The sequence below is a fragment of the Emys orbicularis genome, chromosome 3, assembly GCF_028017835.1.
Source record: "Emys orbicularis isolate rEmyOrb1 chromosome 3, rEmyOrb1.hap1, whole genome shotgun sequence".
Classification (NCBI taxonomy): domain Eukaryota; kingdom Metazoa; phylum Chordata; order Testudines; family Emydidae; genus Emys; species Emys orbicularis.
In genome coordinates, this window is record NC_088685.1 from 64,454,738 (window position 1) to 64,480,962 (window position 26,225).

General features: G+C 43.7%; 1 protein-coding gene and 1 long non-coding RNA gene across 3 annotated transcripts in view; one reads left to right on the forward strand and one right to left on the reverse strand.

Moving 5' to 3' along the window:
• LOC135876850 (uncharacterized) overlaps positions 1 to 26,225 on the forward strand; it is a 1,011,314-nt gene that overhangs the window by 478,203 nt on the left and 506,886 nt on the right. The window lies entirely within an intron of this gene.
• The window catches only part of PHIP (pleckstrin homology domain interacting protein), a 342,291-nt gene that overhangs the window by 114,760 nt on the left and 201,306 nt on the right, over positions 1 to 26,225 (reverse strand). Inside the window, exons 18-20 of the mRNA XM_065402211.1 lie at positions 22,889 to 23,026; positions 20,905 to 21,088; positions 16,331 to 16,454 (exon numbers count right to left, since the gene is read on the reverse strand). Coding sequence (XP_065258283.1) covers positions 16,331 to 16,454; positions 20,905 to 21,088; positions 22,889 to 23,026 — 446 coding nt within the window. The remainder of the gene's footprint in view (positions 1 to 16,330; positions 16,455 to 20,904; positions 21,089 to 22,888; positions 23,027 to 26,225) is intronic.

The window sequence follows — 26,225 nt, forward strand, 5'->3', positions numbered from 1 at the left end:
CCTATTCTATCCAGCTTGGCCATGGGAAATCTCTTGTTAAAACAATATGCGCAGAGAAAGTTGGACTCTCCTGGTGGGATGAACAAGAGGTGTAAGGAGGCAGGGACAGTGGATATGACTGGAGGAGGGTCTCGTGTACACTTAGGCTCATTGCCCTGTGTCCACACGTGACATGAACATCCCAGACAATGTTATCAGGGAGCAAACTAAAACTTTTCAGAGACTGCAGGCCATCCTGAACAAAGTAGTCAATTTGTGTTCTCTCTCTCAAGAAATAAAAATTCGGAGAGATTGCATGTTGATTTCAACCCTCATATGAGCTATCCACTGCATGATGTTCAGATGGCTCTTTTCCCAGTTTAGAATGGCACAGAGGTCTTTGGGGATCAAGAGTGTTTGTACTACTGGGTTGTCTCTGGATGCAACCCTTACCAACTGATAATCCAGGAGTTGACAGAAGCAAACTCCTCCCTCTGCCTGAGGACAGCTATCAAGACAAGTCATACCTTTGTAAATAAGCTAAGGCTGTGGAAAGGCCAAAGTACAATGAGCTGCATTGGAAGTGCTAGGATTCAAAGCCCAAAAACAGAGAAATTGTAGCAAGACTGATGAATGGGGACATAGAGGTAAGCATCTTTCAAATCTATTGTCACCAAGGGGGAATTTAACATTTCCATCTTGTATCTCAGCTTTCTCAGGAACCTGTTGAGATGCTTCAGGTCAAGCATTGCCCTGCTCACCTCTAATTTCTTTTTGACCAGGAGCAAAAGGGAGTACACAAACCTTGTCGCCTCTCTATGGCTAGGACTGCTTCTATTGCCCCAATTTGCTGGAGATGAAAGATAGCTGACTGCATTTCCCCAATCTTCTTAGGGCCCATGGGACTGGGAGAAGGGATAAATCTGGAAGGAGGGAGAGTGAGCAGATCCCTCTCTCTGGATAATCTCTATAACCCAATTGTCAGAGATGATTTAAGGCCAATGACCTGCAAACAGGAGGAGATGACCATTAATGCTCTAGTCCATACCAGACTACTTTGTCAGTGAGTCATGAGTTATGTTCAGGAGGACCAGATGGTCCAATGGATATCTCATCCCTGCACTGGCTGCCTCTGGATCTAGACCATATTCCCCCTGGAGAAGCTGGGATTTTCTTGTCTATTAAGCCTTCTGGTCTGGAAACTTTGAAAGGATTACTTGGATTTGTAATAGATCTAAAATTCCCTGCTGGGGAGCTTGGTAGGAGTCTGGGTTTTCATTGATTTTAGGAGTCGCCATCATTTTATCCACTGGTTCCCCAAATAACTTTCCTTCTGAATACTTTGATGATGCTTAAGTCACTTTAGCCTGAATAGCTGTCCTTCATTCATACAGCCACATATATTGACACATAACTGCAATGTAGCTCATGGCTCTTGCTGAGTACCAGAGTGCATCCAGAGAAGTATTAGAAATTAAAGCTGCTGACAGAGGACTCTTTCTGAAAGAGACATCCAAATCATAGGTATTGTCATGTCTTTAAGTTAGGGATGTAATGGATTTGAAGAATTCTAACTTGAAGAGCTTTCCCTCCTTTTCTATCTCCTGTCCTTCCTATTCTGAATGTGACAGTTGTCCCTCCTCCCAGGAGGACACCGAGGAACTGCATCTGCAAGATCTGGATTTATGCTTCCTTCTCTTAGACTGGCCCCTTCCTGAATGACCAGCATTAGAAGACCCTGAAACAGATGTAAAGGACTCCAGTTCCTGCATCTGGATGTAGGCACTAGTACTTCAAGCCTTTAGTGATTTGATTTGAACCTGTGATTGCAGAAGACTATTTGTACTTTTGCCCAACTGATTCACCAGCATCTCCCATGTAAGATAATTATTTTTTTCCTTATAGCTTTGAATTATAAGGCCCATCCGTTGCCACTTGAAAGCATTCTCATCATTGATGACTTAAGCTTTAGATGGACACATAAACACATCTATCTTGTGCAGCTTCAATAGTTTTTAATATGAAGACATTTCTCTGAATTACTGAAATTGTGTAATGAGGTCACTCACCATGTGCAGTAACTGAGGTTTTTTTGAGATGTCCCCCTGTGGGTGCTCCACTTCAGGTGATTGTGTGCCTCTGTGCCTCTAGTTGGAGAATTTCGACAGCAGTACCCAGTTGGGGCACACATGCACTCTCCCCGACTCACGCCTGTGCAGCGGTTAACTAGTGCTATGCGGCCAACTCTCCCCACAGTTCCTTCTCTACCGCAGAGGAGCCTGTGAGAACTCTGAAGTTGAGGGGAGGAGGGTGGGAAGTGGAGCATGCACAGGGACACACATCTCAAAGAACCTCAGTTACTGCACAAGGTGAGTAATCTTCTCTTCTTCTTTGAGTGATGTCCCTCTGGGTGCTCCATTTCAGGTGACTGTAGAGCAGTGTCCCTCCATGGAAAGGAGGGGCTTTGGAGTTGGATGTGTGATCGATAACAGGACCGTGAGTCCTAATAAAGTATCAGATGTTGAATCTTGCTCGATTGCGTAGTGTTAAATGAATGTGTGGTCTGATGCCCAATGGTTGCTTTACATATGTCCATAATAGGCACGTTATTAAGGAAGGCTATCGATGTGGGAGCAACCTGGTAGAATGTTGGTAGTAGTAGAGATGAATGCACTCTGAAATCCATTTGGAGAGTGTTTGCTTAGCTATAGCTTCTCCTTTAGATCTCTTTGTAGTTGAGAGAAACAGTTTTAGTGCATTCCTGAATGCTTTAGTCTGTTCGAGATGAAAGGCTAGTGCCCTTCTGACATCTGGAGTGCCGCTTCTTGCCTGTTCTTATAGGACTTAGGGAAGGATGCGGGAAGATGGATGAGTTGGTTGAGGTGGAACAAAGAGGGTACTTAAGGTAGAAATTTAGGATGTGGTCTTAGAGTGACCTTATTCTTGAAAAAGAACATGTATGGGGGGTATGCCATGAGGGCCCCAATATCTCTTACATGTCTTGTGGTCGCGATGGCAACAAGGAAGGCCATTTTCATCCTATTGACTTCAGACCATTTCTCATTTGTCCAGATCATTTTCAATTATAATCCTATCCTCCAGAGCACTCACAACCCCTCCCAGCTTGGTATCATCCACAAACTTTATAAGTGTACTCTTTATGCCATTATCTAAATCATTGATGAAGATATTGAACAGAATCGGACCCAGAACTGATCCCTGCGGGACCCCACTTATTATGCCCTTCCAGCATGACTGTGAACCACTGATAACTACTCTCTGGGAACTGTTTTCCAACCAGGTTTGCACCCACCTTATAGTAGCTCCATCTAGGTTGCATTTCCCTAGTTTGTTTATGAGAAGGTCATGCAAGACAGAACCAAAAGCTTTATTAAAGTCAAGATATAGCACATCTACCGGTTCCCCTCTATTGACAAGGCTTACCCTGTCAAAGAAAGCTATCAGGTTGGTTTGACACAATTTGTTCTTGACAAATCCATGCTGACTGTTACTTATCACCTTATTATCTTCTAGGTGTTTGCAAATTGTTTGCTTAATTATTTGCTCCATTATCTTTCCGGGTACAGAAGTTAAGCTGACTGGTCTGTAATTCCCCGGGTTGTCCTTATTTCCCTTTTTATAGATTGGCACAATATTTGCCCCTTTTCAGTCTTCTGGAATCTCTCCCGTCTTCCATGACTTTTTAAAGATAATCGCTAATGGCTCAGATACCTCCTCAGTCAGCTTTGTGAGTATTTTAGGATGCATTTCATCAGGCCCTGGTGACTTGAAGACCTCTAACTTGTCTAATTGAATGAGCCAAGATTGAAAATCCATTGACTTTATGGTGAAAGGTTGTGATGGCTGCAAGGTGTATTCTCAGTGAAAGACCCAATTTTTTTATTTGACGTATATAGTCCAGGACTAGTGATAGAGCGGAGGTGGTGTCTCTGATCTGTTTGTTCTGGCACCATGCATAGAATCTCTTTCATTTGTGGAGGCAGGTTGAGCGTGTAGTTGACCATCTGCTGTTTAGCAAGACATCCTTTACCTCTTCTGACCAGGTCATCTCCTCACCTTGGAACCTTGCTCTCAGGTGGAGTATCTCCAGGTTCGGGTGCAAGATCTGGCATGTATCTTGTGACAGACCATGTGGAAGAAGTGGGAGAATGTGCAGTGAACATGCCGACATCTGCTTCAGGTATGGGAATCAAGTCTGTCTCTGCCACGTGGGAGCTATCAAGATGACTTTGGATTGGTCGGTCTTAATCTTTTGTATGAGCCTGGACAACAATGGGGTAGGAGGGAAAGCGTAAAGGAGAAGAGCATACCATCTGAGTAGGAAGGCACCACCCATAAATCCTAGCCCCAACTCTGCTCTGGAACAAATGCTGGGCATTTGCTGTTCTGACTTATGGCAAATAGATCTATGGTGGGAAATCCCCCTTGTCAGAATATGTCTTGTATCACCGAGATATTTATTTAACACTCATGATTGTGGGAGAACTTTGGGCTTAATATGCCCACTGTGGTGTACTGACATCCTGGTATGTAGGAGGCTGATATGGTGATGTTGACCAGTTCCTCGGTCTTGATGCCTCGATGCAGAGGGAGTGTGACCTCGCTCCTCCCTGTTTGTTTATATAGCGACGTTGTCTGTCAGGATCTGTATGGTTTTGTTTTTGATCATGGGCAAAAAGTGTGCAGATGCGTTGTGAACTGCTCACAGTTCCAGTATGTTTATGTGCACTGCTGATTCCAGAGGAGACCATCTGCCCTGTGCTGTGAGGTTGTTTAGATTTGTGAACCAGTCCACTAAGGAGGATTGTGATTATCATTGCGGGGGGAAACTGTAGAAAGGGGACTCCTGCATACATGTCATGTGAATGGGTCCATCACCGTAAACAGTCCTTGACCTTTCATGGTATGTTGAGAGGCTTGCTCAAACTGTTTTTGTGTGTGATATACACTGTCCTGAGCCACCCTTGTAGGCAGTGCACGTGTAGTATGGCATGTTTTATAACGTAGGTGGTTGCTGCATGTGGCCTAACAGCTGAACGCAAGTCCAGGCAGATGTTTGTGAACTGTTCACCATAGTGTTAATCAGATTCACTAGGGTGGCAAATCTGTGTAGTGGTAGTGACGTTTTCATCTCCAAGGTGTTTAGGGGAGCGCCAATGAATTCTAGTTCTTGTACTGGTGTCACCATTGACTTTTGAATGTTTATTTGGAGACTGAGTTTTGTAAAGAGTGACATTGTCTTTCGTGTGGCTTCGATGGCTTCTTCCCGAGTGAGGGTCTTGAGCAGACAGTCGTCTAAATATGGGTATATCACGACCCCTTGCTTGCAGAGGTGGGCTGCCACCACTGCTAGAACTTTGGAAAAGACTCGGGGCTGGGGAGGGGCGTGGAAAGGCCAAAAGGAAGTACCTTGTACTGATAGTGATCTTGTCCCAAAACAAATCGGAGGAACCGCCTGTGCGGTAGATGTATGGAAACATGAAAGTATGAGAATTGCAGGTCGAAGGCCAAAAATCAGTCCCCTCATTCCAGTGCTGGGATTATTGTTGCTAAAGTAACCATCCTAAACCGTTGTGTTTTATTGAATTTGATTAGGTTTCTCAAATTGAGAATGGGCCTCCATCCCCTGGTCTTTTTCTGTGTTTAGAAATAATGGGAATAAAATCCCTTCCCTCTGTGTTATACCAGTACTGGTTCTATCACACCCAATTGCAGAAGATGGTCTACTTCCTGTCTCAGAAAGTGCTCGTGAGAGGAGTCCCTGAAGAGGGACTGGGTGGGGGGGAGGAGAGGGGGAAATGGAGGTGAACTGGATGGAATAATCAGTGGTGATAATTTCCAGCACCCATTTGTCAGAAGTAATAATTTGCCATGCTGGGTAGAATGGTGTCAAATGGTCGGTAAAGGGATGGTTGGTAGAAAGTAGTTTTAGAAACAGGAGTTGGGAGGTCTCTCGGGCCCCTGACCAAACCCTCAAATGTGATGTTTCGATACAGGTTGTTGCGACATAGGAGGCTGAGATGGGAGTGGCCTACATCTTGTGGGTCTCTGCTTCTGCCTCTGTGGATGTGTGTAAGGCACTGGTCTTGAGCATTGTGATGGATAACATCTGCCTTGTTTTTATGCAGGTGTGTAGATGCCTAAATACCGAAGGGTCACTCTAGAGCCTTTCAATACATGGAGGGACTCATCAGTCTTACCTGCAAATAACTTTGGACCTTCAAAGAGGAGATCCTCTACGGTGGATTGCACCTCCTTTGGGAATCTAGACAAGTAGAGCCAAAAGGCCCGTCACATCACTATGGAGATTGCAATGGATCTTGCCGCCGTGTCTGCTGAGTTTAAGGATGCCTGCAGAGCTGTTCTTGCCAGGAGATGGCCTTCAGAGATAACTGACCTAAATTGCTCTTCTTTGTCTTCAGAGATGAAGTCAATAAATTCTGACAGTTTGGAGTAATTTGTGTGATTGTTTTTGCCACCAAGGCTTCATAGCTGGCTATTCTGAACTGCAATGTTGCTGATGAATAGGCTTTGCGACGAAAAATATCCAATATTTTCCACTCTTCATCATACAGGGTGGTCCTAAAATGGTGTTGCTTGCCCTGCTGGTTGACCACCTCTACCACCAATGAGTTTGGCTGGAGGTGTAAAAATAAAAATTCTAGGTCCTTCAATGGGATGTAATACTTTGTATCTGCCCTTTTACAAGTACACCTCTACCCCGATATAACGCTGTCCTTGGGAGCCAAAAAATCTTACTGCGTTATAGGTGAAACCGCATTATATAGAACTTGCTTTGATCCGCTGGAGTGCGCAGCCTCCTCCCCCCCCCGGGAGAACTGCTTTACCGCGTTATATCCAAATTCGTGTTATATCGGGTCGTGTTGTATCTGGGTAGAGGTGTAAGGGGGTTTGTTGTGAGTGTCTACCAAATAGTCGTGGCGGGAGCCATGAGTGCCTCATTTATGGGAAGGGCAATTTTGGAAGATGCAAACGTGTAATATGTCCAACAACGTGAGGTTGCTGAGTCCCAACATTTCCAGGGGGATTTGGAACGTGTCTACAATTCTTCTAAACAGCTCCTGAAATTACTTAAAATCATCTCCTGTTGTAGGTGGCAGAGGCATAATGGTCTCATCGGGAAAGGAGAAGGTATTAGTTGCAGGAGTGGCCTCTTGATCTAGAGCCTCCTGTTTCCCCAAAAGTCTCCCCAGGGACCTCGCAGGGTCCCACCTCTGACACTGATGGGGAGCGTCTCCGTCTTTCCCTGGAGGTACTGGAATAATAATAATTGCCTATATACAGCCTACAGGTCCCGATATGACCACTGTAGCAGGCATGGCATTAGTGGAGACATCCATGGATGTCCATTACCACCCCTGGAAGCCGGCTCTGGAATAGTGTCCTGGCTGTTCCTGTAGAGCTGGTCTGATGATTCCCTGGATGGGTGAAGAGTGTTGTGAGGAATAAACATCTCCCTCCTCATCGTCGTCCTCGATAAAAAAAAAAATGAGGGGCAGATCTGTTTTTTGGCGTCAGTGCTGCAGTACCTAATAAGTCCTTATGTCGGAGAAACTGCTGCGTTCCAAGAGATCTCAGCACTGAAGATGGCATCTGTGGGAATTGTTGTGGTACCAGGAGTGGTTGCGGTGCTGGAAAGATAGGTTCTGAGGGTGCCTATACCAAAGGAGGTAAAGTAGAGGTCGGTACCGGTACCATGCATGGTGCTACAGGCGCGAGATCGGAAGAGCAGAGCACATGTGTAGCCCAAACAGGTACTGCTGTCGAAATTCTCCAACTAGACATTACAGAATGTACAACCACCTGAAGTGGAGCACCCACTGGGACATCACTCAAAGAAGAGCCCAACAGTTTCATGGAAGTTCAGAGAGTTGGAGGTATGAATAATCTTACACCCCAATGAATTATTTGAACCAGTAAGCTTTAATTAAGAACCTTCCTTGACGTTACTCCTCAAGACACTGACATATGATTGAAAAAAATCAATCTGAAGGGCAGCTCTATTTGAAAAGGGACAAAAATGGCACTAGGGGTTCTATATTTATTGGGTCTTACTAATTCCATAAAAAAATTTACTCATTTATAGGTAAAAAGAGGTTTATCCTAATTGCGTAGACAGAGTAGACTGTTGGTCCTTCCTCAGTTGAGACTGAGAACAACACGTCTTCTAATCTTCTCTCGCTCTAGCCATTCTTCACCATGCTTGTCCATATCTCGTTAGGAAACCATCCCACCTCTTAGAAGGCTGACCGTGTGGCTGTTTCTGTTCTCGCAGATACCACTTGGATATAGCTGCGGTCCATCTGTTGTCGCTGAGTCGGGCCACATGTCCCGCCCATCGCATTTTGCTGAGCCTGCTTTCAACAACAACATCTCGCACTCCAGACTGCTGCCTAATTATTTCGTTGGGGATGAGATCGAGGAGCGAAATGCCCAAAAATGTTCGTTCCATCGCCCTGCGTGACAGACAGTTGAAGTTCCTCAATCTTTGTCAGCGACCATGTTTCGCTGCCATATAACATCACTGGAAGCACGGTCGAGTTGAAAAGATTCGCACGAGTGGTTTTGCTGATCTTTCCTTGGAGGATGTCCTTGATGTTACTGAATGCGCACCATCCAGCTTTTTTTCTGCGTGACAGTTTGCCTTTCTGATCGTAGCACATGTTGACTTCCTGGCCCAAATAAACGTATTTATCACCCTCTTGGATCTGCTCTCCTCCAGGAGTTATTTGGGTTTTTGGCAGAACACCTGATCTCATGTATTTCGTTTTCGACCAATTAATTTTTAATCCGACTTGACTACTTTTCGCATTCAGTTCTTTAAGCTTTCTCTCAAGCTGGGCTGTGTTTTTGGCTATCAGCACTATATCATCTGCGAACCTGAGATGGTTTAGCCACTCGCCATTGATATTAATCCCACCTTTCAAGTCTGCTCGTCGAAAAACCAATTCAAGACAGGCTGTGAATAATTTTGGTGAAACTGTATATCCTTGTTTCAGACCTTTCTCAATGGGGATTCAGAGGGGAGTATCAAACAGTGATATGTCCGTGCTGCAGCCAGAGTTCGCTTCCTTTAGTAATGTGATATATTTCACGCTGATGCCCTGTTCTGAAAGAGCTTCAAGGATGGCGTTAGTCTCTACGCTGTCGAACGCCTTCTCGTAGTCCACGAAGGCAATGCACAAAGGGAATTTATATTCCCTTGAACGCTCTAGTAGTTGGTTTAGAGTGAAGAGGTGGTCTATCGTGCTATAATTACTTAGAAAGCCGGCCTGCTCTCTAGGTTGCTGTTCATCCAGGTTTCACGATAGTCGATTTGTTATTATTTTAGTGAACAATTTATAGATATGCGAAAGCAGGCAGATCGGGCAATAGTTCTTTAGATTTTCTCGATCGCCTTTCTTATGCAACAAGATGGTATTGGACTCTTTCCAACTGGACGGTATCTTCTGGATTTCCAGGTAGCGGCTGAACCTTTGGGCGAGAGCTTTCCAAAGTTCCTGACCTCCTGCCTTAAGCACTTCTGCTGTCAGACCGTCCTTACCTGGAGCCTTCCCCTCTTTCATTTGATGGACTGTGTGGCGGACTTCGCTAATGAGGACCAGGAGTATGTGTTCATCCGTTTGTTGAAGTGATGGCATTGGGACGTCTATACGGGATGCAAACAGCCGAATATAGAAATCCCTATCTTCTAATTGATCACTGTTAAAAATCATCCTGGACTCTGCAGGTCAAGCTGTATTCTTTCCTTGGCATACTTCATTAATAGTATTAAATATTCTTCAGGTTAAATGCAACTCCATTAGCCTTTCAGAGGAATCATGTATATGCATTTCTATATATTAACCAGATCAAAAGGAGGACAATATTATCTAACTTTAATATGGGTATGTCTATTTCATTTCCAGCCAAGCTGCAGATTTCGTTGAAGGAGAACATGTATTATAATGATGCTAGGCCTCTTTCTATTAGACCAAATTCAAAACCAAAATACAAATAGATAGGGGTAAGATTTGGTGTTCCCCCAGTTCTGACAAGGAGTTACTATGGAACTATTTGGGTATAGGTATGCTGGTATAATTTCCCTATATGAACGAACTATTCTGGAATAATTACTCCACTTTGCAAGTAATTTCTCTATGTACACAAGCCCTATGACTACTTTTGTATTTAGATTCCTCCTCAACTGATGCCGAAAATGCATTATGGCCTTTCCCCATACCAATTTTATTAAGGTTTCTTTGTGAAATATTTTATGTTGTAACCCAAAACTTTAAATACAAACCTACCTGATCCTCCTCTTTCATAGCCTCTAAAATATTTGTTGAAAAACAAAATATTTTTAAAACGTTACCCCCTCCTCTTCATTGTTATTTTTAATGCATTTTTATAATGCGAAAGGTGCTTCAGAGAAGAGAAGAGGGAAAGCAATTTTTAATCTATTTTTGTAATGTTTATTTTTTCTCGACTAGTTCTATATATTTTTTCTATTTAAGTCTTCTTAAATATTCATAGCGTATAGAATAACTTGCTTTGTTTAAAGTACAAATACTGTGCACTAATGCATATACTCTGGAAATATCTAGTGGTGAGAGTTTTGGTTGAAAGTGACAGTATCTTCTAGAAATTAATGATGTTTAAGTTCGTATATCAGTAGTTTACCAGTTACCTGCTCTGCCATCTCCTGCACCTCAACCCCCAAGTTCTTGGCCATGCACCGGAGAAGGGCTTGATGCCCCTTAAAGTCATCCGGCGGGCTAGCTCTGGAAGGTTCCGCAATTGCCTCATCCAGGGATGATGAGGAAGACTGGACCGCTGGTGGAGGTGCTGGGGTCTCGACCACCATGAGAGAAGGAGACTAAGGGGTGGGCATAGGTTCCTTCACCCCAACCTCAGAGTGGGCTTCTGGTACCAGGACCGGTGCAGGTGGGGCCGCCGACCATTGCTCCAATGCAGTCACCGAGGAGTGCTGCAAAGTAGGCATTGTCACAGTCGGGACGACCCATGCACTCCAATAAGGCCACTGCATTGGCCACTGGCTGTGCTGCCACTGCAGTGCCACAGACGGCGGAGTGGGCTCCGGTGCTCAATCACGACAATGGGACCTGGGCGATGGGCTGAACTGGCCCTCCATATTGGAGGAACCACCTTCCAGCGACCAGGGAGGAGCCATCGACTCCGGAGTTTGCTAACTGGTCGTGGCTACCGGCAACCGCTGACCAGGTATAATTGACAAGTGACTGTACCGGGGAGAGCAAGACGGACACTAGTGTCGAGATGGGGAATGTTTCCATTGCGCCGACGACCAGGACCGACGCCTAGAGGACGACCGGCGTGAGAATGAACGGTGCTGGGAATAGTAGGGGGAGCGTCAACCTTGTGCCGGTGAGTAGTGCCGAGGGGATCTGGATGTCAGCCAGGGCGACTGAAGGGAATCCCGGGCCAGGTCCCAGTCGCATCAACATGTGCGGAGAAGATCAATGTCTTCTGTCCCGCGACCAGCAGTGTTCCCCTTTCCCCTGAGGTGTCTTAATGGCAGGCTTGTCCTCCTAGGGAGACTTAGCCGGGTCCAGCAGCACCGAGGTCGTCATAGGAGCACGTGGAGACCTGAGCTCTCTCTGTGCCTGGGGAGCCTGGGATGACAACGGTGCAGGCAGGGGTATGGGTCCATACCACTCCCAAGAGTCGGTGGTGGACCTTTAAGAGGGCTGGGAGCACCAACTGGAAAGGCACAATCGCATGGCTCCGGAGTGGCCTGGGGCCAGGCCCCGGTCCCTTGGAAGATGACCCCTGGACTTTCTTGCTGGGTACCGGGGAGTGCTTCTTGGCCTTCTTCTTAGGCACCGGCGATGGCAAACGGTGCCATGAGCAGCTGGGTGCCGGCGGTGTGCTGTGCACGGAGGTCAAAGCGCTCGGTGCGTTCTGTCTGGATGGCTCGGAAGCTGGGCGCAAGGCAGACTCCATCAGGAGAGTCCTAAAGCGGATATCCCGCTCCTTTTGAGTGCAGGGCTGAAAGTTTTTGCAGACCTGGAACTGCTCCTTAACGTGTGACTCCCCCAAGCATTTAAGGAAGCTATTATGGGGGTCACTCAGAGGCATAGGCCTGTTCCATTCCAAGCAGAACTTAAACCCAGGAGAGTGGGGCATGCCCCGCCTGGAGCAAAGTCCCCACTGGGACCCTAACTACTAACTAACACACACTTAACAACTACTTACCACTATCAAATGCAAACTATGTACAAAGGCCCTAAGGCATGAAGTTCAAAAGGAGAAGCTGCTAGTTCTTGCTAAGCAAGAAAGGCACTCCAACTGACCACCACAGATGGTGAAAAGGAACTGAGAGGGCAAAGGACTGGCGGCGCCTGACATACTGCTGCATGAGCACAGCACTCCAGAGGGTGCCACAGCTGGCCCTATGGGTACCGCTAAGGCAAAAATATCTGACGGCCACACACGTGGGCACGCACACACCTAGAATGGAATCGACATGAGCAAGCACTCGAAGAAGAACTAATCTAAACCAGGAAGTTTGGAGTGAAGCGCTTGGGAATCTTAAGCACCGGGGCAGAGGCTGTTGAATTTCCTCTCCACATTGAGGGAGGGCTGAACGCTATGAGTTTACACTGTACAGTTCCCTGTGTACCGCAAGATTGTATAATTTTGGGTTTATAGTCCAGTGGGGGGTGGGGACTACCTGGGGAGACGGGGATTATTTTGGCTGTAGCCTCTCTATTGTTGGTTCATGCAGTGGCTGGTCAGAGAGCCTGCATGTAACTGTAGCTGGGTGTGTGTCCCTACCTACGTGAGTGCTGGTGGAAGTGTAGGACCGGGAGCGGGTCTGCAACTTGTCACAGCAGCACATTGTGAGAGGGAGCCCAGGCTGGTAAGTCAGAGGGCTCAGTGGTACCTCAGTTCCAGGTGGCATCCTGGGGGAACCTGTCACAATTACCTCACCCACCTTGTCTCTCTAATAAGAACCATGACAGAATAGTAACAAGACCTTTGAAAATGCATACAGTCTCAAATGAATCTTTCTTCAGAAGCTTGTCTTGTAACACACCTGAGACCTAATAATTTCAAAGCCCCATAGCAATTATACCTACACTTCACTATCCTTGTTACCAGCCTAGAATTTAGTAGAGCTAAGGATAGGTGCAGTTTGAGGGGAAGGGGGCATGAAAAGGATACCAATCATCTTCTCAGAGATTCCAGTAAACAATGAGTACCTAATTTTGGAGGGATTTACATAAATCTGAGAATATGATAGAGACAGATCATTTGCGTGATGTGAACTTCAGCACCATTAGGGTGATTGTTGTGGATGTACATAAGTCATCATCAACTTCCCTGTGAGTAGGGACCTTGCCAGCTCATCTCTGGAAATATTTTCCCTGGACCAGCGGAGGCCACCTGACCAATCCCTTAGCCTCATACTCATTGCCATATCATAGTTATCTCAGATACTGAGATGAATGAAGGACAGGTGCATACCTGCAGCCCACTGTAACAGAGGGACTGAAGAAAGAGCAAAGGTCAATAGCACGAGCCAAGCTGGATTTCAAAGGGGATTGGACAATTATAAGGATTTAAAAAAAAAAAAACAAAAAAAAAACGGATATGGATCCTTCTGATTCAAGGCAACCTCTAACTGAGGAACCTTAAGAAGAAACTGACACACTACGCCCCATATTCTTCATAAAATATTGTCATACTATGATTATAGCATATCTAAGATGTATTTTATGCAAGATGGGTCTTGTGAGATATCATTGAAAAGGTTATGATTTTCTGAATATGATTATCCTATTTGTATGCATTTATCATTTCTGTATCTGAAGTTAGGAATATTGACTATGTAACAATTACAAGTGGGTTTACACCTGGGGAACGCCCACAGAACAGAATGCGATCAGTCTGGATGGGCCATTAGGGAGAACATTAGGACTTTGAAGATGCTAATCTCCCACCTTCCTGAGAAGCTTCTTGGGATGCTACAACAACCTTTGACTCATGGCTGCTTTGATACTGCAAGGTCATGTAATTAAGTCACCTGGTACTGGCTTCCATGATAGAATACCAGTGTTTTTCCGGGGGGAGGTGCACACTGGAAAACAAAGAGTTCCCGCCATATGTAAAACCCATTTAAGACAGGGGAGTGACTTAATCAGTGTTCATTCTTGACTGAATCCCCATCCAGGATGATTGCTGGAAACATCTAAGAAATTAGGACAGGAGGGGGAGAAGAACTGAGCCCAGGCTGGAAAAGGTGTCTGGCCTGTGAAAGAAATGCCTAAAACAACATTTAGGGTGAGAAATTACTACTTGTAACCAGTTTCTTTAGTGTCTTAAGCTTACGTTGCGGTTTTTGTTTTATTTACTGGGTAATCTGCTTTGATCTGCTTGCTATCCCTTATAATCACTTACAATCTTGTGTAGTTAATAAACTTTTTGTTTTCTCTAAAACCAGTTTGTGGAATTCATAACGGGGGGGGTGGGGGGGGAAGCTGTGCATATTTTCCTCCACATTGAGGGAGGAGGCGAATTTCATGAGCGTACAACTGTACATTTCTCTGTGCAATGCAAGACAATACAATTTTGGGTTTGCACCCCAGGGGGGGTGTGCACTTGAGTGCTGAGCAGTTCCCTAGCTGAATCTTCCCATGCAGAGCTGATTTCAGTTTTCTGTGTCTTTCTGCAGCTGGGTGTGGCACTACCTGTGTGTGTGCTGGAGGAGGATTGAGGGCCTGGTTCAGCAGGATAGTGTAAAGGAGCCCAGGCTAGCAGAATAGGCGGGCTTAGTGGTACCCCCGTATATCAGGTGACACCCCGGAGTGGGGCGGTAACCCGTCACAGAAACTTCCCTTTTGAAAAGGTTATTCCAAAATTGCCCACTATGAGGTTTCTTGCCTCTTCCTCTGAAGGCTCTAGTACCGATCACTGTAAGACAGAGAATATACTGGACTAGATGGACTACTGGTCTGCTCTGGAATGACAATTCCTGTGTTCCAATGCAATTTTGGATGACTGTGGACTAATCACACCTCTGATGTGACCTGATGTGAACTCAAGGACCAGCAGGAATCCTTTGACTGCTTTCTGAGTTGCTACTCAGCACTCAAGGAGCGGAAAGGCCCCAGTGTTGTGATAGCCAAGCAAATTAAATTAAGCCTGTAAAAGGGGAACAAAAAGTTACCACTCTAGTAAGGAAAGACATTTTGTAAAAACTCTGATTTTGTGAGGATACTTCACTATTACCCTGGCAGAAAACAAAATAGGAGCATTCAAAACTACTAATTCCCTGTTTGGAGTTCTGATAAACCATTGATGGGCCCTTGCCTAGCTCTAACTGCCTCCAAATCCCTAAGGGACAGCACAATTTTTATTTCTCCAGACAAAGTGTTCCAGGATAGACAAGCCCAGAAGGTCTAATTTAAAAAGTCGCACAGACCCTTCAAAAATACAAGCACCCCTTCAAGCTCTCTATTTCACAAATATATTTTTTTAAAAGGCGTAAGGGGCCAGCAAAGGTATGTCCCCAGTATGTATGGGTCTCAGACCACTACTCACCCCCACAGTCCTGCTGCTGCTCATGTCTACTCTGAAGGAATGTTTTGATATTGCCAGATGCATCAGACCTATATTTTAAAAAATCCCTCAAAGAACTGCTCATGAGAGGAGGTACTATTATGGAAAATATTCTGTCACATTTAGTGTCCCTGTTTATATAGGGGATCTGACTGGAGGTTACTCTTGGCATAACTTTTAAACACAAAAACCCATGTGATGTACATGTTAGACAAAGTTTTCTTCCCCTTGTGCAACTTAAGCAATATGCACTCTTATTCATCTGTGACAACCTCAAACAGCAATACATGCCCTCATGACCAAGATGCATAATTACAGTAATTTCTACTTGACAGGACTTCCAGAAACACAACTCATTGCTTGTTAAGAACATTATAGCAAAGTGACAGCTCTGCTATAGTTAAGACTAGATTTCTGTTTTAAGCACCTTAACTCTATTTCCTGGTTTTCACATCTCTGAGTTTTGCTGACATAGACATTCTGAAAGAGCAATAAGCTATCACTGGGCAATACTAACTCTGTGTTAAAGTTATTTGCCATTTAATAATATAACATGAATAGGCAGGTGCTCTCTCAATAGCTATAAATAAATAAAAAAACATAATATGCCCCGTTTCCCATTTTAATTTAAACTGAAGTGAGAAGTTTAGAGACATCTGTGGGCTCAATATACCAAAGTAAGTTTTATGGCAATTTCTGTAATAAAATATGGATGACTATTTACCTTAGAGAAAGAAGGTATTTTGTTCTCTCTTGGAACATGACTTGTAATGTGCTTCCTTTTCTCTTCTGATCTATAAATCTTTATTTCTTCTTCTCCCTTTGCTGTTCTCCATTCCTCCTGTCTACTGGAAGAGAGAAATTAAGAAATGTTAATTTCAGAGTTTCCAGGCTTAAGCCAAAGTCCTATAGTCAGAGATCCTTTTCTTGATGATTTCTGTGTGTGAAGTAGTATAGGATGTTTATCACGTTCTTGTGTTAAACAATGGTTACTTACCCTATAGTAACTGCGGCTCTTCAAGATGTTGTTGTCAGCGTGGATCCCATTATGGGTGCATGTGTCTCTCACTCGCACAAGCTTGGAATATTATTAATAGTAGTGTCTGGCAGGGCCACACCTTGTGCTTCCTTGAGGTCCCATGCAAGGGCACAGAGGGTGGAGCGGCCCTAACCCTTCCTCACAATTCAAAGCCAGTGATAGCTTAGGACCACAAAGTGTGGGTGGAGGGTGGGTCATAGGGTCCACACTGACTACATCATCTATAAGAACCACAGTTACTGTAGGGTAAATACATGCTCTCTTCTTCGAAGTATCTGTTAGTGTGGCTCCCACTGTAGGTGACTGGCAAGCAGTATCCTCTTCAGTATGATGGGCATGAGGAGTATCAACTGCATCAGTCAAACAGAGACTGGAGTACAGGTCTCCCAAAGTTTGCATTTGATCTAGAAGCCAAGTCGAGTGTATGTTTGACAAACGTGAGTGGGCTGACTCCACAAAGCAGCCTTGCAGATTTCAGATACTGGTATGTTCCAGAAACATGCTGAGGACGCTGCTTGAACTCTGGCAGAATGAGCCCTAACGGTCAGTCGGAGAGGAACATCAAGCAGTTGGTAGCACAGTGAGAGACACAGTTATCCATTTTGAAAGTCTTGGGGATGAGATGGCTTGACCTTTGGAGCAGCCACCTATAGCTACAAATAGACATGAAGATTGTCTGAAAGAGTTGGTCCTGTCAATATAGTATCAAAGGCTCTAGATACATCTACGGTGTGGAGTTTCTTCTCCCCTTGCATATAACATGGCTTTGCGAAGAACACAGAGTAAATTGATTGATTCAAATGGAATTCCGAAACCACCTTGGGGAAGAATTTTGCATGAGCTCTCCCTACCATTTTATCTCTATCAAATGAAATACATGAAGGTTCTGCCATGAGTACCTGAAGCTTGCTGACTTTTCTGTCTGAACTGGTGGTGACCAAGCATAATATTTTCAGAATAAGATAGTGGATGGAGCACCCCAAGAAGTGCTCCGAGGGGGTGCTCCTTAAGTCTGTGAAAGATGACACTGAGATCCCATGCTGGAGCAGGGACTCTGACCAAGGTATAAGCATGTTTAAGAAATCTAGATACCACTGGTTAAGAGAAGGCCAAAACCAACTGAATCAGTGGATGATACGCCGATATTGCTGCCAGATGAACCTTAAATCAAACTGAATGAGAGCCCAGAGTGCAGAATTGCAGTAACTAGCGTTGTGATAGCTGGGCCTACAACTTTACTCTAATTATGAGCTCAACTGTAAAAAGTATGTAAAAGTTCACGAAATGTCACAATAACCTATAACAACAAATAAATGTTGAAGGGAAAAAGTACAAAAGGGAAACAGACTGAATTAGTCTAAACAAAAACGCCTACTACTATAACTCAAGGACTGTGTTGAAATCATGCTTGGTAAAAACAGAGATGTTGAACAAAAAATGAATGAACCAGATGAACATATGTTAGGTCTAACTGGTGGACAGATAACAAACCCATCATTCTCTTTTTAGGTCCTTAACAAAGAAGATTTTTGGGGGAAAAGATGAAAGAACAAATGGAAGCTACTAGAGCGAGCGTCACCATTATGGCTGCCACCCCTAGCTACCATTTACTGAGATCTGCCCTTTGTCACCCTGATCTGGAGAAATGACCTGACCAGACCGAGCTAAACAGAGAGGGACTCAAATAACATCGCCTCCCCTACCAGCTCCAGCTGAATCCCAAACATCACCTGAGATGAAGCAGGATCAAACTTTAACAACAGAAGCAACAAGAGCTCCAGTTCATCTCAACTAGCGTCTCTTTTCCTCAAAAGGAGTTACCATCTTTGATACCATCTAAAAGACTGTCAAACAAGGGGGTTTGACCTTCTAAAACTCTCTCCAGCTAAAGGAAATGGGAAGAAGAAATGTTGTTAAAATAAAATCCTTACTTAATACATTTCAAATGACTTAACTGTTTTTCCTTTTTTTCCTGTATGTTTAATAAAAGATTCAAAGAATTTGCAATGGTGTGTTTGCCATAGTACTAAGCAGGCTGAGGTTTCTGGTTACCAACTCCAGACCTTGTTTATGTTTGACACTATTTAAGTCAGACAGTGGTTGGGTTATCTTAAACAATTTTGGCCCATTTATTTCATTCAAATTAATACAACAGTAGTCTAGAACAGAGCTTCTCAAAGCCGGTCCACCGCTTGTTCAGGGAAAGCCCCTGGCGGTCCGGGCCGGTTTGTTTACCTGCCGCGTCCGCAGGTTTGGCCGATCGCGACTCCCACTGGCCGCGGTTCGCTAAGCCAGTTTCTAGCCCCAAGATTTTAATTTTGATTTAAGAGTCACACATTCTTCAGAAGAACCCACATGGCATCTAAGGCAACTGAGTAAAACATACCTGAAAGTAGGTATTTTCAAGAAGCAGTCAGCTGTAGGTTGGTAAATACACTCAAAAGCTTGTGTTTGCGCTCAGGAACAGAGTAGATTTATTCTCAACATCTGTTTCTTATGGGAGTTTTACCACTCACAGAAATAAAATTACTACAGACTAACATCTTGACTCCTTTTTTGGCAGAGGTGGGTGTGAGAGTCTGTAACACTATGTTCACCCCTTTTTCAAACTAAGATACATTTTGTACAAACTATGCCTTTTAAGGTATCGTTTCAAAACTCAATTTGCTGATCATTACTGTCCTGGTAAAATATGTGTGGCAACATTGTATGCAAAGATATAAGATTCCACTGTATGATGTTACTAAGACGTATCCAAATCTTGGGAAGCAGCCACAAACCAGTTCTTCAGAGACAAAAGGCAAACTGAGGCCTCAGGCAGATGTCAACGAAATCAAATAGACTATCACCTAATTAAGTGGCCATTCTTTGGCAGGAAAAAGTGTTAGAGTGAAATTTACATTTTGCCAAAGAAATAGCTGGATGTTCCCGTCCGCACAGACTTTGTCTCTTGAACCCCAGCTGGAGATGATTCTCAAAGAAGAGGAAAAAGTTAGTAAGAATGGGGAACAGATGCCCCAAGTTATTCGTCCCTTTCTCTCTACCCACAGCAGCCACAACACCCGAGGAACAAAGAAACAGCTTTGGACTGAGGGAGAGGACCCTGTCTGAAAGGAAATCAACCAGTGAGACTGCTGGAGTATATGCTGAGAGACTTTTGCTTTGCATTCACTCAGCTTGTTAAGTATTAGTTGGGTTTTATCTTTTATTTCTGTGTAACCAATTCTGACTTTTATGCCTCACTACTTGTAATCACTTAAAATCTATCTTCCTATAGTTAATAAATTTGTTTTATCGTTTTATCTAAACCAGTGTGTTTGGATTTAAGTGTTTGGGAAACTTCATTTGGGATAACAGGATTTGTGCATATACTTTTCTATAAATAAAATGATGGACTTTATGAGCTGGACTGATTTAGTTGGTGTTGGTCCTGCTTTGAGCAGGGGACTGGACTAGATGACCTCCTGAGGTCTCTTCCAACCCTAATATTCTATGATTCTATTCTATGAGAGCTTGTGTTGTCCAGGAAAGGGCGGGCAGTACAATATGCACATTTCTGGGGGAAAGTTTGGGATCATGAATTTGCTGGTGTTGCTCTGCCGTGTAATTCAAGAGTGGCTGGCCAGAACACTCATGCAGTGTAGCTGGGAGTAATTTACATGCTGGAGGTGGGTAAGTAGACCAGGAGTGGTTGCTCTCACAGCGAAGCAGTGTAAAAGGCACCCCAGGCTGGAGAATTGAGAGGGGACAGCTGTTTAACAGTCCAGATTGTACCCTAGGTAATGTCACAGTGGGACACTAAACCAGTTCTTCATTTTTCTGAAATGAACCCAGATTTTGGGTTCATTTCAGAAAAATGATGAACTGGGTCAGTGTCCCATCCCCGCCAAAAAAGGGATCAAGATGTAAAAATAAGGTGCCATAGCCAAATGATTGCTCCCAGCAGCCAGACAATACTGTTATAGTGTTTATGGAGTAGGCTACTTATCCTAGGCATTTATGTCCCCTCAGCACAGTATGACAACCTAATCCCCCATTTGCCAAACTACGACTTTCCAAATCAGCGCCTACCTAAATGCCATTTCTTCCAAAAGATGCAAAAATAGCAAGTTGATTTTTTTTTAAAGTACATTTTATAAAAACTATAAATCCATCAAGTTATACACATACCAAAACTGAGTTACCTTATGTCAACAAGACTAAAATTCAAACGTAACAATTTAAGAGAATTAATCAATCAGCTTTCAGAGATTTCTTACCTGGCTACCCCTGGTGACAGTTCAGGTACCACAACCCTTCGACTCCAAGCCACGAGGTCCCGCTCAGTGGCTATTTCACTTCGTGGTGCATTGCTATGCATCTGTCGCACACCCTCAATTTGTCCACTGCGCCTTAATCCTATATTTGGTGGTGAATGTACTTCTGAGGTAGAGCTTACAGAGCCTGAGAAATTAAAATAGTAATTGTAGTCATCTAAATTCTAAGGGAAGGCTTGCAAAAACAAAGAGCAAGAGTAGCAATTTTAGTACATACTTTACTTGATCTATTGCTTCAGAAGAAAATTAAAGCATTAATTGAAAATGTCCAAGTGCAACTGTATGTCCATATTATCCAGAGGCACATTTCTCCTGCACAAGAATGCAGTTCACAGGCAACAAGCAGTAAAAGTGTAAAGATCTGAATAACGTAAGACAAGCTGATAAAGCATTACTGTAGGTTCTCTCAATCCACATAGTATATGTTAACTGTTGGCCTTTAAAACCACCTTCTGAAAACATTTGCACATTAAGGGTTATATTTTATCTTAAGCTAACAGAAATTAAGTAGGCTCTTGTCACTGATCTCAGGTTCACTGTAGCTGGAGATTACCGTTCCCACAGACTTTCTGTCTCTTGAACCCCAGCTGGAGATAATTCTCAAAGAAGAGGAAAAAGTGTAAGAATGGGGAACAGATGCCACAAAGTATTCCTCCTTTTCTCTACCCATAGCAGCCACAACATCTGAGGAACCTGGATCTCCTACTGAATCCAGTCACTCCTTAAGAAATGTGAAAAAGCTACTACCCTCAAAAAATCAGATCCATTGTGACATTCATAGAATTTGTGGAGTGATGGAGTCCTGGAGATTAGGTTTCCAGTTCAAAAAAGTGGTTTTGATAGTATATGAGGGGGAAACAAAACAAATATGCAAATAAATACATAAACAAACAAACATACTCCAAACACTCAAATAGGAGCTGACAGTTTAGGCATCCCCTCAAGGTCCTTTCATGTAGAAATTTCCACACAGTAAGATTTTAATATCTCTACCTCTGGTCTGACAGTTCTGGGTCTTGCTCCTTCTTCAGATTTACCTTCACTATTTTAATCTGGTTTTTATTCCCCTGCAGATTACCAGGAGATGTGCAGCAAGCTAACTGCATTGGTCCTTACTAAAGCTGCTCCAGCGCCATCCTTTTTCAGGTATTGGGGGGGAGGGATAGCTCAGTGGTTTGAGCATTGGCCTCCTAAACCCAGGGTTGTGAGTTCAATCCTTGAGGGGGCCACTTAGGGATCTGGGGCAAAATCAGTACTTGGTCCTGCTAGTGAAGGCAGGGGGCTGGACTCGATGACCTTTCAAGGTCCCTTCCAGTTCTAGGAGATGGGATATCTCAATTAATTAATTTATTTATTTTATTGCCTCGTATCTCCCACATCCTTTGTGAGACCTATGTATTTTATCAGTCAGGTAGCTGTTTCCAGATTACACAATAGTATTAAGTTAATACTCTCTCCTAAAGATCACGTGGTTGCAACACAATTTTTTGAGCTTTGCTGTACAGCTACTGTACGGTTACAATCTATATTCCTTTCAGTTAAATAATTCATTAAATTTTAGAAAAAGGCCAGAAAGCAGTAGTATTTACCCCCAAGTTTGTCTTTTCCACTACTCTCATACCTCCTCAATCTCATTATATCCATTTATTTTCCATTTCCCATATTCTTTCTACATTTCAATTAAAAATCCACATCTGGCCTGTGCTAATGGGCTGTTTAACTGGAGCTGGGACTCTAGGAACCTGCGAGATGGGAAGGTCCCAGAGCTTGGGCTGCAGCCTGAGCCCAAAGGTCTACACTGCAATTAAACAGTCCCTTAGCTTGAGCCCAAGTCAGCTGGCATGGGCCAGCTGTGGGTGTTTAACTGCAGTGTAGACATACCCTCATTGTAAATTGTTTGAAAAGAAACAAAAAAAGTTTGTTTTACTTCTTCCTATCCGGCTAGTATTGCTGGTGCCTGCCTCCCCAGAACGTCTCTGATCTTGTTCTTGCTGAAGTCTCTGTATCATACTGTCCAACGGACTAACTTCCTGATTTGCTTGTTGACTCAGTACTTGGTTCAGTCCTGTGGGGAAAAACGCAAGAAACAAAACTACATTTTTGACACAATAAGAGAAGTATTCCAAACTATCTAAGTTCTACCTGTAAAATTTGCAAAGTGCAATGTAAGTTATTGCATGTCTTGTAAGTGTTAGCATAGAAATTCTAGTTTTAAAAATCTAACCCACTTTTTGCTGGATTTCTTGCTACTAATTAGATTGTCAGTTCCATGGGGCCGGAACCATATACTCAAACTTGCATGAGTGCCACAGAAAGTAATGCAAAATAACCTTGGGTAGTTCTTGGAGAAGTAAATATCTTGTTACAGAACTATTGTCAGCAAAGCATAACATTTTGCAGGCTAAGTGCATTCAATTTCAGTAGTTTCCTTTTAGTTTATACCTGTATTGGAGTTTAATTATGTATCTGATTAAGGCCACAGCTTAATCAACAGTAAACATTTCTTGGACAAACACAAAAAGAATGATTACTTACTCTACAGAAACTATGGTTCTTCAATATGTCATATCCACACAGATTCCACTTGTGGCGCACATGCACCCTTGATCAGATCCTTTTTGACTTGTAGCATCCATTAGGGCCACATGTGCACCCTGGGAGCCCTGGAGCACACCAAGCCTCCCCAGCTGAAAGCATAAAGGGTGGAGTGGGCTTATCCACCAATACAGAAAGCCACAGGAACAGGACTGTGAATTAGTGCGGGGATGGAGGACAGGTTGTGGAAGCTATGTGGACAACATATTTTAAAGAACCAGATACTAGAGCGAAAGTAATCATTCTTTCTTCAAGTGCTTGTCCACACAGATTTCACTCTTGGGGACTAACAAACAATTGTTTAATTGCTTGGAGATGGATAAAACGAGTCCTACTTGAATTAGGATAGCAGAATAGCCCTACTGAAAATTAGCACCTGATCTGGAAGCCTACACTAGAGAATAGTGAGTGGTAAGTGTGTGAATTGAGATCCATGTAGCTGCTTTACATATCTCAGATGGAATATTAGCCAAACAGGCAATAAAGGCTGCTTGAGCCATAGTGGAATAAAGTTCTAATATGATCTTTTGAGCTAGATAAGTCATTATGCAATCGGAGATCCATGTGAATATAGGTTGCCCTCTGTCTGCAAATGCTACAAATAGCCTAGATGTGCTCTTTAAAGATCTTGTCCTATCTAAAAAAGATAAAGCTCTCACTATGGTTATTGTGTAAAGCTTCACTTCCCCCGGATTAATTTGAAGCTTGGGAAACAAAACCAGAAGGTAAGTGAACTAATTTATATGGGATTCTGAAATAATCTTAGGCAGGAACTTCAGGTGAAGTCTAAGGGTAATTCTGTCATTGTGAAATACTGTGTATGGGGGACCAGTCATGAGTGTCCAAATTTCCCCTGCCCTCCTAGATTACTTAAGGATCACTGAAAGCTGTTTTCATTGAGAGGTGAGAAAAGTAGGACACGTGGCAAGGGTGAAAGGGGATCCCCAATAAATCCAACTAGTACCATATTAAGGTTCCAGGGAGAAGGTGGTATTGTAACGAGGGGGAAAACATAAATTAGTATTTTCTATCATTTTGCCACTCTGCGTGAAAAAAAACACAACGTCATCTGGGATAGGACAATAATTTGTAGATACTGCTGCTAAATGGACTCTGACTGAACTGAAGGAAAGTTCAGGCTTGTCTCCAGGCTAACAAATACTCCACTATTGCTGGAATTGGAGAGATCAGTGGTGAAAGCCAGTGCGGACATGCTCAGAGAAAACCTCTTCCATTTGGCCTTGTATGTCAGTCTGGTCAAAGGCTCCTTGCTTTGAATCAAAGTGTTCTGAATCTCAGCTGAACAGCGTATCTCTTTGTATACCACCCAGCCTGTCAGGTATAGTGATGCTGGGTCCAGGTTCAGGATCTGCGTGATTATGCCAGGCAGAGCTGGTCAGGCGGCTGTGCTGATGTATTCAGATTTGGAGAATCTCAGAACTCTTGGCCCATGCTGAGCCTATCATGAGGATGTGACCAGCATATTGTCTCGGTTTCTTCAGAACCCTTGGTATCAAGGGTACTGGGGAAAGGCATACATTAATCCCAGTGTAGCATTCCCTCTGGTGCAAAGCATCCAACACTTGTTGTGACGGGTTGCAAACATGCACACTTTTGAGAGTCCCCATCTGGAAATGCTCAGCAGGATTGAGTATTTGAGAGGCCACTCACAGTTTTCAGAAAAAGTCCAGGTGAGCTGGTGGAGAGATATCGGATGCACCATTCCCATAGATGTACAGCTTCTTGGCAGAGTGGAGAGAATCTCTCTCACACTTATCTGTTTATATAGTGCAACACTGGTGTTGTCTACCAGTACTTGGATTGCTGAGCACTGCAAAAGAGGTAAGAAACCCTTACATGGCCAGGTGTCTGACGTGGAGACCTAAATTTTTATGTGTAGACAGGCCTGCTGAGGAACTGTAGCCACCTGAATTTTCAGCTGCCCAAGTTGCACCAGCACAAACCCTGACTAAAGGCATCTTTTACCAGAACCTTTATAAGTAAAGGCATGGAGGAAGGACACCTGAAATGGTTCTATCCATCAGTTTAACAAGGAGAGGATTTCTTGTGGAACTATGATCACCATATCCATGAGGTGCCTGTTCAGTAAATATACTGATTTCATCCACCCTTGCCACTTCTAATGTGAAGTCTGGTATGCTGTGTAACGTAAGTGCATGCAGTCATATGTCCCATGAGCCTCAGGCACAGCCTCACCAGTATTCTTGGGTGGGCTTGAAGTTGAATGAGGAAGCCCATTATTGTCCAAAATCTCAATTGAGGAAGATATGCCCTCACTGACCTGCAGTCTAACACTGCCTCTATGAATTCTATGGTCTGAGTTAGAGTCAATATGGATTCTGAGCCCTAGCGAAACAAATAAAGAATTACATGAAGTGAACCAGTCACTTGCTGTGGAGATCTTCCTCAAACTAGCTAGTTATCTAGATAGGGATCTACCTGAATTCTGGCTCCTTAAGATTAGCTGCCACTACAGCCAGAACTTGGGTAAAGACCCAGGGAGTTGTGGAGTGGCCAAAGGGTAGGACTCTGTATTGGAAGTGTGATGTTCCTACCAGGAATCTCAGGTACTTTCGGTGTACTGGATGTATCAAAATGTGTGTCTTGCAGATCAAGAGCTATGAACCAGTCCACAGGATCAAAAAAAT